Below are 11,001 nucleotides of genomic sequence, written 5' to 3' on the forward strand. Positions count from 1 at the left end.
ATTAAGTGTAACAAAGATGATAATACTTCCTGAATTCATATATTAATTAATATTTAATTTAATTTAAATGTCTATTTAAAACCTTCTGGTGATGTTTAAACTATTGAACAACTTGATAGTAAAAATAAATCCAGACATAAAAGCAGATAAAACTTTATTTTTAAGTGATTGTAGAATCATATATCAGCTTATTTTTTAAAATGAAGATCAAATAAATATGTCATAGTGTGGATATTTCATAAATTAAAGCTATTATGAGAACTTAATATATGACAAACTAGACTTAGTAATATAAGACAAATAATGGAGAGAAGAAAATATCTACTTAAGAATTAGTATTGGGATACCCAAGCATGATATGGAGAAAAGTGAAATTAGACCCACACCTCCATACAATATAAAACGTAGTGTTAGATATTTTAAAAATAGCTACTCAAAGTAGAAGAAAAAAACTGATATATGTACTAGAGTAAATAGACTGCTGTATCTATAAAAGAGATACATTTACATCAGAACATGAAGTAGATCATCATCATACTATATATCTGTTCATAACACTAATAGAATGATACAATAAATATCAAAATGAAAACAACAAAATGAAAAACATTAAACACATATTTATTGCCCCAAATATATAAAGAATTGTTAATATAAATACTCTGCTTTCACTCCAGCAGTAGTCAAGGAAGATTAAAAGTTTATACAAAAGGGAAACCTTGTCAAACTGTCAAATTAAGTTGAATCTTATGGAATATATACAGCTTCATAGTAATTAAGTAAATACAAATTAAAACTCATAAATAACTCACAAATAACTAACTCTATTTTTTTAAAGCCAGTGTTGGAGAAGAATGTGAGAGAAAGCCCATCTATATAACTGGTGGTTCGGTATTTCTGAAGAGCAATTTGCCAATATGTAGCAAAAGCTACAAAACTTTAAAAATCTTAAATCTATCCATTCCTTTTGGGAAATATATGAGAAGAAAAAACTTAGAGGAGAAAATGAAGTTTGTGTAAGTTTCAATATAGCAGTATTAGTTTTGTTTTCTTTTTTTCTTTTTTTTTTTTGAGTCAGAATCTTTCTCTGTTGCCCAGGCTGAAGTGCAGTGGAGTGATCTCAGATCACTATGACCTCTGCCTCTCGGGTTGAAGTGATTCTCATGCCTCAGCCTCCTGAGCTGCTGGGATTCCAGGCACAAGCCACCATGCCTGGCTAATTTTTGTTTTTTTAGTAGAGATGGGGTTTTGCCATGTTGGACAGGCTGGTCCGGAACTCCTGACCTAGGTAATCTGCCAGCCTCAGCCTCCCAAAATGCTGGGATTACAGGCATGAGCCACCACACCCGGCCTATTTTTCATAATAAAAATAAGACACAATTCTAATGCACAATTAAAAGGAAAATGGAGGTTTAAAGCAACTGCTCTATATTACAGGATGGGATACAGTACGCTATTATAAATTAAAAAGGATTACTGTGTGGATTATGCTGATCCATGGAAATCGGTAAGTGAAGTTTTGATAAAGTGGAGCAAGTGATGAATACACTGAATTGTAAGGTATTTGGAGACGGGCCATGTCTACTTATACTCAATCCGCAGGGCTACACTTAGTTCTTGGTACACAGTAAATGCTCAACAAGAGTCTGTTCAATGAACACATACATGGTTTATCTGTTTGTCTCTTCCGAGTCCTTGACTTCTGTCTGCTCTGACCTCTGGCAACTTTGCACTAGTTTCTAGCTTTCATTCTGCTTATCTGGATTTCGGAACTCTAGCCTGCCCCACTCTTAGATTAAACACATGCCCTCTGTGGCCCTGGAACCTTAGTGACTTCTGCTATACCAAAGTCTCCAGGCCCAGGGTGACACACAGCTGCAGCTCCATAAACCTCTAACATGATGTCAGCAAACATTAAAAAAAAAAAAAAAAGCTTATAAAAACAATGAATAAGCTTTGTTAAACGTACAAATGAAAATTAGCAAACATGGGAAGATAATTGAGTAAAGAGTTTAAAGTTAAAAACTAACTGCATTCATTCTAGGAGAAGGAACACCTGTATGGTTACATGAACTGCCTGAAAAACAAGCTTAAGAAAAATTAAAGCTCAGATTTATATATTTTAAGAAATTAATTGCAATCAATTTCCTGGGATTAAATAGCATTTCCTCAACCCCAGCTGCCATTAAAAAGAGGCAAATGCAGCCAAGGACTGGATCTTCTCTGGAAGGCTGACAGCGCTGACCCTCAAGAAGGCACCGGCTGACAGAACGTTCTGCCCTGATATGTGCTGAAATTCCGCTGAGCGCAGAGTTGTACATTAAACCCTTTAGGGGCTTACAAAAGAAGTGTCCTATGTTTTACAGTCACAGAGTTTTGCCAAAACAAGTATGAGTTCACCTAGTGGCCCCCTGCACCAGGTCTTTCCTGTGGGCACTGAGTGCCAGACACATCAATATGTAATAGCAGGATGAATGATTGAACGAACGATTGAATGAAAAGAAATGAGAGGCAGCAGGTTGTCAGATTCTCTGAGGCAATCACAGCATCAGGTGACCTTGGTATCTATTTGAGAGGATTGCCATTTATTCTCTGGAGCGCACGGCTTTAAAGAGGCCCATATCCAGGCAGTGAGCTCTGGTGGGGGGCGCCTTTAGATGCAAAAAGGAGGAATCGGTTCGAAATCCCTGGCCCTGAGCGCGGCCCGTGCAGGCCGGAGGGTCAAGAAGTCTCCACCGGCGGCAGCGGTCCGGTGTCTGCCCCGGCTTCGCCCCGGCCTAAGGCTGCCGGTGCTATAAATACGCGGCCCACATGCCGCGGTGACACGGTGTTCCCTGGGCTCGGCGGGACAGATAACATGAATGTGCCCTTTAAACGTCCCAAGTTGCAGGGACAGCCCCCGGCCCAGCCCCGCTCCCGGAAGCGCTTTCGCCCCCGATGCCCTCTGCAGCTGGGAGGAGGGGGCGCCCCGCACCTGCCCAGCCAATGCGCGGCGCGAGCGCCGGCTGCGACCCGCCTCCTCTCGCGAGAGCCCGGCGGGGATATAAAGGGGGGCTGCGGGCGAGGGGGCTGCCCCTTAGCGTCGCGCAGGGTCGGGGACTGCGCGGCGGTGCCAGGCCGGGCGTGGGCGAGAGCACGAGCGGGCTGCCGGCGGGCTGAGAGCGTCGAGCTGTCACCATGGGTGATCACGCTTGGAGCTTCCTAAAGGACTTCCTGGCTGGGGGCGTAGCCGCTGCCGTCTCCAAGACAGCGGTCGCCCCCATCGAGAGGGTCAAACTGCTGCTGCAGGTGAGGACTGCGCGGTGCAAGGGGCGGGCGCAGGCGCAGCGGGCCGGGTGGGGCGCGCGATGCGGCGCGAGCTGCAGGGCGCGGGGCGCCGCGGAAAATCTGCGCCAGGCCACAGGCCCGGGCGCCCGCCCGCCCGCGGGGGAAGAAGGTGCCCTCTGCGTAGAGACAGGTCCAGCGTCAGTCGCAGATTCCTGGTGTCGGGTGGCGCCCGGCGTTCGGGTGTCTATATATGGAAACCCACCCGGAGCCGGTTTACGTGTGCCAGATCCTGCGCCCGTGACAGCACGGGCGTGCACTCAGGTCCGGAGGCACCTAGTGATTGCCAGTATTTTTGGCACCGTCTTATGCGCACGCACCTTTACAATAAAAACATCAAAATAGTCATCACCCAAGAATTCCCTTATCGTATCTCATGCATAATGCTGTATGTAGGCTGCCGCCTTCATCTTTATGTAACCTCTGTGAGAGAGTTATTCTTCTCCATTTTACAGATGAAGCTGAGGTTTTGAAATAGTAAGAAACAATTTTCGGAATAAACTCAGATCATCCTGTCTCCAAATCTTTTCCTCGCCTACCTGGTCGCTGAATGGTTTATCATCCTCTCGTGTTTTCCTCCACCTGCCCAAAAGGTCAGGGCCCCTCAATGAGGAAGAGCCCAATTTGGGAGTCAAAATTACTAACAAAACCCCCACAAATTGTTCACAACAGCAGCAAACTCTCAATAATTGATTACTTGGATTATCTGCTTGAAAACTTTGGAGCCCTAATGTTTAGTGGATTTATTCTCCTTCCTCTGTTAGAGCATCTAGTAGAGATCCTCATATCCAGGGTGAACAGAGTGACACTGAGAAATTGTCATTTTTGGCCATCATGTCTATTAAATCCAAAGCCCTTTGAAGCAGGGAGTGTTACTCATTTCCGTCCCCCAGTAAGCCCCTCATACAGTTCTCAAACCTAGGGAAAGTGAAATAAATAAATGGCTAGCTTTATACAATTCAGTCACCTTTTCAGTTTATTTGGAGCGACACCTTTTCCCTCAAATACCCTAATAATTGAAGCAACATTGGGTTATTTAGGCTTGTTATCCAGTAACTAACATGGATAACAGTATCCATTTACATGCCCTCAGTATCCATTTGATTTCCTCATCCTTTTTTTCTTCAAAAAAAAAAAAAAAAAATCCAGGAAGTGCAAACCTTCTTTTTTCTCCTGTCCTCTTCCCTTGTCTGTGCCTGCCTGTCCTCTGTCACCCACCCTCCCCTCCACCAGGTCCAGCATGCCAGCAAACAGATCAGTGCTGAGAAGCAGTACAAAGGGATCATTGATTGTGTGGTGAGAATCCCCAAGGAGCAGGGCTTCCTCTCCTTCTGGAGGGGTAACCTGGCCAACGTGATCCGTTACTTCCCCACCCAAGCTCTCAACTTCGCTTTCAAGGACAAGTACAAGCAGCTCTTCTTAGGGGGTGTGGATCGGCATAAGCAGTTCTGGCGCTACTTTGCTGGTAACCTGGCGTCCGGTGGGGCCGCTGGGGCCACCTCCCTTTGCTTTGTCTACCCGCTGGACTTTGCTAGGACCAGGTTGGCTGCCGATGTGGGCAAGGGCGCCGCCCAGCGTGAGTTCCATGGTCTGGGCGACTGTATCATCAAGATCTTCAAGTCTGATGGCCTGAGGGGGCTCTACCAGGGTTTCAACGTCTCTGTCCAAGGCATCATTATCTATAGAGCTGCCTACTTCGGAGTCTATGATACTGCCAAGGGTGAGAGAGGGGCATCGGGAGAAGGAGGGTGGTGTGGAAAGAGGACCCTACGGGATCTGTAACTCACAAAGGACTTGATATTTATTGATCTTGTTTTTTTTCTAGTCTCTGGGGTAATTAAGGCTTCTGAATGAGGAGGTGGTGTGCATAAATTAATAGCTAAAGCATTCTTTGTGTCCTCTCCTGAAATAAACTCTGGCCTTTAGTTATTCAGAGAGGAGGAAAGGGGAGCCTGTCTCCCTCCAGACACAGCCATAGCAGTTACTGAGTTTAACTTGAAGCCACTTCCAATGCCCTGCAGACAAGCTGAGCACTGGCCCCCCGGGGTCCGGAGAGGGCAGCAGCCACCTTTGCTGTCTGCCTGGTCATATGTGAAGCACCTGCACAGGGGTGGGCTCCCCGCAAGGTCAGAGCGTGGAGCTGGAGGTGCAGTGGCCTCTCTCCCTCCACCTGCTTTCTGCTGAGAACGGTCACTTCATAGCCGTTCGGCTTCTTGGCTCTGTCCACAGGGATGCTGCCTGATCCCAAGAACGTGCACATTTTTGTGAGCTGGATGATTGCCCAGAGTGTGACGGCAGTCGCAGGGCTGGTGTCCTACCCCTTTGACACTGTTCGTCGTAGGATGATGATGCAGTCCGGCCGGAAAGGGGGTAAGCTTGTGCTCTACTCGTCTAAACTTCTTTATTTTTGCCCGAGGAGAACATTTGACAGTGCTCCTTTCGGTCTTCCTCACTGGAAATTAATTTTCAAAATTATTTGATAAGGACTTAGGGAAGAAAGATTGTATTAATTCCCCCTAACATTCTCAACTATCAGGGAAAAGTTCTTTCCATTTTATTAAAGAGATGATAAGAACATCAATAGTAAGATATTCAGATGTGAATTTAACTAGGTATCTAGCATTATAGAGACCCTAGGCCCTCTTCCCTTAGACCCTGGGTGCAGAAGCTAGGGAAAAGAAGTAGTTAGCTACTTCTTACAAAGAACTCTTGCTTCCCTCCTAGCTATAGGTGTTAGTGGGACGGGGTGTTTAGCTGGGTAGAGATGGCCTGAAGCAATCTGTTGTGCCAGAAAAAGTTTTGGCTTCTATAGATTGAACCATAGGAAATTGCCACTTTAAAAGTCAAAAACAGTCCCATGTTAGCAGTTTCGTATGTTTCAACTAATAGTTGCAGCCTTTTATTTTAACTGCATAACGTTGTGCAGCATCATCTGAGGCGAGGCCTCAGTTTGGTCCTCCATAAAAAAAGGTAACCGCGGCCGGGCGCGGTGGCTCACGCCTGTAATCCCAGCACTTTGGGAGGCCGAGGCGGGTGGATCACGAGGTCAGGAGATCGAGACCATCCTGGCTAACACAGTGAAACCTCGTCTCTACTAAAAATACAAAAAATTAGCCGGGTGTGTTGGCGGGTGCCTGTAGTCCCAGCTACTTGGGAGGCTGAGGCGGGAGAATGGCGTGAACCCGGGAGGCGGAGGTTGCAGTGAGCCGAGATCGCGCCACTGCACTCCAGCCTAGGGAACAGAGAAAGACTCCGTCTCAAAAAAAAAAAAAAAAAAAGAAAAAAAGGTAACCGCGTAGCATAGTACTCCTGCTCCACTGCGCCCTTCTTGCTTCGCAGTTGGGCAGTCCATGAATTACTTGTTTAATTGCCCCAGTTCTTCACCAACCTTGAACTAATGGCATAGGAATGACAGGAGACCCAGCCTGCCAGTTAAGCAAGGAAGGAGATGTCCAGTGGAATGTTGCATGGAGCTGGGACTCCATGCCCAGATGACCCTGATTTTATAAAACTGATAACAGTGTGTACAGATATGTTTCAGAAGAAAAGTCTCTTTCCTCCAGCGTTGTGGAGCCCTCACCAACATTTGTTTCCACAGCTGATATTATGTACACGGGGACAGTTGACTGCTGGAGGAAGATTGCCAAAGATGAAGGAGCCAAGGCCTTCTTCAAAGGTGCCTGGTCCAATGTGTTGAGAGGCATGGGTGGTGCTTTTGTATTGGTGTTGTATGATGAGATCAAAAAATATGTCTAATGTAATTAAAACACAAGTTCACAGATTTACAGTGAACTTGATCCACAAGTTCACAGATCCATTGTGTGGTTTAATCGACTATTCCTAGAGGAAGTAAAAAGATCTGGGATAAAACCAGACTAAAAGGAATACCTCAGAAAAGATGCTTCATTGAGTGTTCATTAAACCACACATGTATTTTGTATTTATTTTACATTTAAATTCCCACAGCAAATAGAAAATAATTTATCATACTTGTACAATTAACTGAAGAACTGATAAGAAATAACTGAATGTGAAACATCAATAAAGACCACTTAATGCACGCTTTCTATTTTATTGAACTCTTATTAACTGTAAAATGCATTTTTAAAAGATCAAAAATGCATATTTTCTAGCATGATTCATGTATCAGTGGCCAAGCTTCTAAATGCCAGATATTATATTGAGTATGTATTAATATGAGAACGTACAATGCTTAAAGTTCCGGTCTTCAAACTTAGGCAGGTCATATTCTATCTTATCCAGTGTTACTGTAGGCTAGAAAGTGATAATGGCTTTCATAATCCTGCCTTCTTAGGCACTTTCCTTCAGTCTTTAGAAATTCTGAGATTCTGCTTAGAGTTTTAACTCACAATCTGGAGGATTTTCCATGATCAGGAAGTGCTCTGTTTTCATCCCTTTAGATAACTGTGACACCTAGAATTTTATGATAAGAGTATTCATTGAAAGTCAAGGCTGGGTGCAGTGGCTCACACCTGTCATCCCAGCATTTTGGGAGGCAGAGGTGGGCATATCACTTCAGGCCAGGAGTTCGAGACCAGCCTGGCCAACCCAGCGAAACCCCATCTCTAATAAAAATACAAAAAATTAGCTGGGTGTGGTGGCGCACACCTGTAATCCCAACTACTCGGGAGGCTGAGGCATCAGAATTACTTGAACCCGAGAGGCAGAGGTTGCAGTGAGCTGAGATGGCACGCCACCACATCCATCGTAAGTGACAGGGCAAGATCCTGTCTCAAAAAAAAAAAAAAAAAATCAGTTGTTTTAGTTCAGGCCACTATAACAAAGTACTGTAGACTGATGGCTTATAAGCAACAGAAACTTATTTCTCAGTTCTGTAGGCTGGAGGTCCAAGATCAAGGTGACACTGTGGTCAGGTTCTGATGAGGGCCCTCTTCTGGGTTGTAAACTACTGACTTCTTGTATCCTTACCTGGCAGAAACAGAGCGACAGAGCTCTCTGTAGTCCCTTTTATAAGCTCACTAATCCCATTCATGAGGGCTGTACCCTCATGACCCAATTACCTCCCAAATGCCCCTCCTCCAAACACCACCACTTTGGGGGTTAAGATTTCAACAGATGAATTTTGAAGGGACACAAACATTCAGTGCATAGCATCAGTTATCAAGCTAGTATTTAATACCTCTTAGGCCCCGTGGAAGGGAAAAAAGATAGGAACCTGCTCTGAACGATGCTTAAGTTGGGGAGAAAAGGTGAAATGCCATTGTTAGATAATTTGTTGAAGACAATACATCTTGCTTGAGAAGGAATAGAAGGGAAACGAAATGGGGGGAGGGAGTGGTAGGAGAAAATAACCAGCTTTAGAAAGATGGGTCTAGAAAGCATCCTCCAGGACGCCTGTAACAATTATCAAGACCTACAGGAAGTCAGTTTTGGATTCGCCCCTCTGAGATTCATGAGCCAGAGGAAAATACTTAGAATATCAGGTTGGAAACTTCACACTTTGGGACCAGGAAAAGACCAAGCAGTTGCTCTAGTCTCCCGGATGGTGACTAATCTGGAGGAAGCAAGTCCCTGTATCCGTGGCAAAGCTTGAAAGGCAGGCAGATGTCTTCTCTGTGTTTTCTAACAGGTGGTTGGGTGGTGGGGGTTGGTCTCTGTACCTCCTGTTCTTTACCTTGCTTACCAAGCGCTTCCACCGACTCACTCCTGCCTCCCCAGCTAAAAATTGGCTGTGTTGATTTTACCACAGTTACCAAGGTCGGAGTTTTATAAAATCCAGGATCACATCTGACCTCACCTGGTAGATATCTAGGCCAATAAAGTCTGAAGGGCTAAAAAGAAGGTACCTCTCCAACCTGTCTCCTCGAGGCCAGGTAACACATGTGCAGTTAGAGGCCTCCTGGATCCATTGTCCTCCTGTTGCTTTTCATTCTAAGGATAATATGAGTGATCCAAATTCTACTGCTGATAGGGAATAAAAGCAGGGCAGGCTAGTAGTAGGCAAGTACTTTGATGGAGCGTGTCTCAAAGCAGGGCCCAAGTTTAGGAGGAGGAAGACCTGACACAATGAATGAACAGTGTGTCCTCCCAACCCAACCAAGAAGTGTAACTGTGTTCTGTCTTTAACCCTGGCATGGAATGGGGAGGGAAGAGGCATGGACATTTATTACATAGGGCACATTATCTACATTCTACATGTGACCCAGGTGTCAGCCCTCCCGCTTCCTGCTAAGGTTACCTCTAATGCACGTTGCCCCAGGCCCTGCTGAGCCAGTTCCTCACTGCGGCTACTTAACTCACCATGAATTCCTAGAACCCTCAGCCTCTGACAGAGTGCTGGGATCTGGCGGGAGAACAGGCAGTACTTCCCTCACTAACCTACCCTCACGCCATACCATCATCGTGCAAAGCTGCGTCATGCTGGAAGGTCTGGTTTACGTAAAAGTGACAACTTGGAATTGAGCGTCCGACTCTCAGGTACCCGCCCCAGGCCTTTCTCATCAGCCCCATTTCCCACACAGCTGTCTCCTAGGCGCAGCCTCCTTCACCACCACCACCACCACCACCCCAGTCATCTTTAGGTATTTTCTCCCCTAAAGCCTCACCTCTTGGCATCTTAAATCTTTTTAAGACCTTATTTTGTATTTTAAATATATAAGAAAAATTATGGAGGATGATACAAGATGAGTGAGTCCATAATGGTAATAATTGGACACTAAAAACAATGAAAACTTGTCTCAAGTATTTGTGTTGAAATCTCAATTAACTGGGCGACTGCTCCCGTTCCATTTGATTCTGTAAAATATGTGGCATCCTTCGTGTTGAGGCGGCATTTACTAAACACCCCCAAGGTGCAAGGCTGCAAGGAATCAAGCGCTGCAAGGAGAGCTTATCTTCCACACCTGGCACAGTGCCCAGGACAGAGAAGGTGTTTAGCAAGTTTCTGTTGAATGTAAGAATGAGCGAGAAGGGAAAGTGCATCTAAAAAGCACAGGGAACCTACAAAATATTTGGGAAAGGGTTTCATCAGTTCGGGTGAAATCTTGAACATGCAGAGCACTGTGGGGGTGGCCGGACAGGCTTGTTGGAGTTGTATAATGCAATGAATAAAAACTTACGACTGCCTTAAATGCAAATTTCAAGCTCTTAAATAAAATTTAACAAAGTCTACCGTGTCATAAATTCTTTGCTTTTCTGCTCCTCCTGAATATCAGAGATTTTATCAATCTGCAATAAAGTACAGTTGATCTCATTCACAGATTACATATCTGTAAACTGGCTTCACTGCCAAACTTTATTTGTAACCACTTTAAGGTCCTCGGACACACACAGAGCGATGACAGACGCAAGTTGCCTGACACACGTCCCTAGCTGCAGTGGAACAAGGTGACACCCTGCCTTTTCATTTCGGCCTCATCCTGTAAACAAGCATCCTGTTCATGTGTTTACTTTGTGCTACAGTAATTCTGCTGTTTAAAAAGTCCCCCAAGCTTTGTGCAGTGGCCAATGCAGTTTATCCAAGGCACCATCATCGCCAATTAGCATGGCCCCCAAGCAGAGTGCTATTCCTCAGCACAGGAGGGCCAAGACCTGCCTTGTGGAAAATACATGTGTCAGATCAGCTGTCTTCAGGCCTGGGCCGTGAGCTCAGCATTAATGATCAGCAATATATATTAAATAAGGTGTCTTTAAGTA

At 45.1% G+C, this 11,001-nt stretch overlaps 1 protein-coding gene across 2 annotated transcripts; it reads left to right on the forward strand.

Moving 5' to 3' along the window:
• The first annotated feature begins 3,014 nt into the window (after positions 1-3,014).
• On the forward strand, positions 3,015-10,474 carry SLC25A4 (solute carrier family 25 member 4). 2 transcript variants are annotated; one of them, XM_055276604.2, is made up of 4 exons: positions 3,015-3,288; positions 4,558-5,044; positions 5,554-5,694; positions 6,923-7,384. In XM_055276604.2, the coding sequence occupies exons 1-4, from the start codon at positions 3,178-3,180 to the stop codon at positions 7,078-7,080; spliced, it is 897 nt and encodes a 298-aa protein (XP_055132579.1). In that variant the 5' UTR covers positions 3,015-3,177; the 3' UTR covers positions 7,081-7,384. The 2 variants fall into 2 exon arrangements, with proteins under 2 accessions (XP_055132579.1, XP_055132580.1); XM_055276605.2 differs by lacking the exon at positions 6,923-7,384 and adding an exon at positions 7,563-10,474 and having other exon boundaries at positions 3,049-3,288; positions 5,554-5,674.
• The last annotated feature ends 527 nt before the right edge of the window (positions 10,475-11,001 follow it).

This window comes from Symphalangus syndactylus, chromosome 4 (assembly GCF_028878055.3).
Source record: "Symphalangus syndactylus isolate Jambi chromosome 4, NHGRI_mSymSyn1-v2.1_pri, whole genome shotgun sequence".
Lineage (NCBI taxonomy): Eukaryota > Metazoa > Chordata > Mammalia > Primates > Hylobatidae > Symphalangus > Symphalangus syndactylus.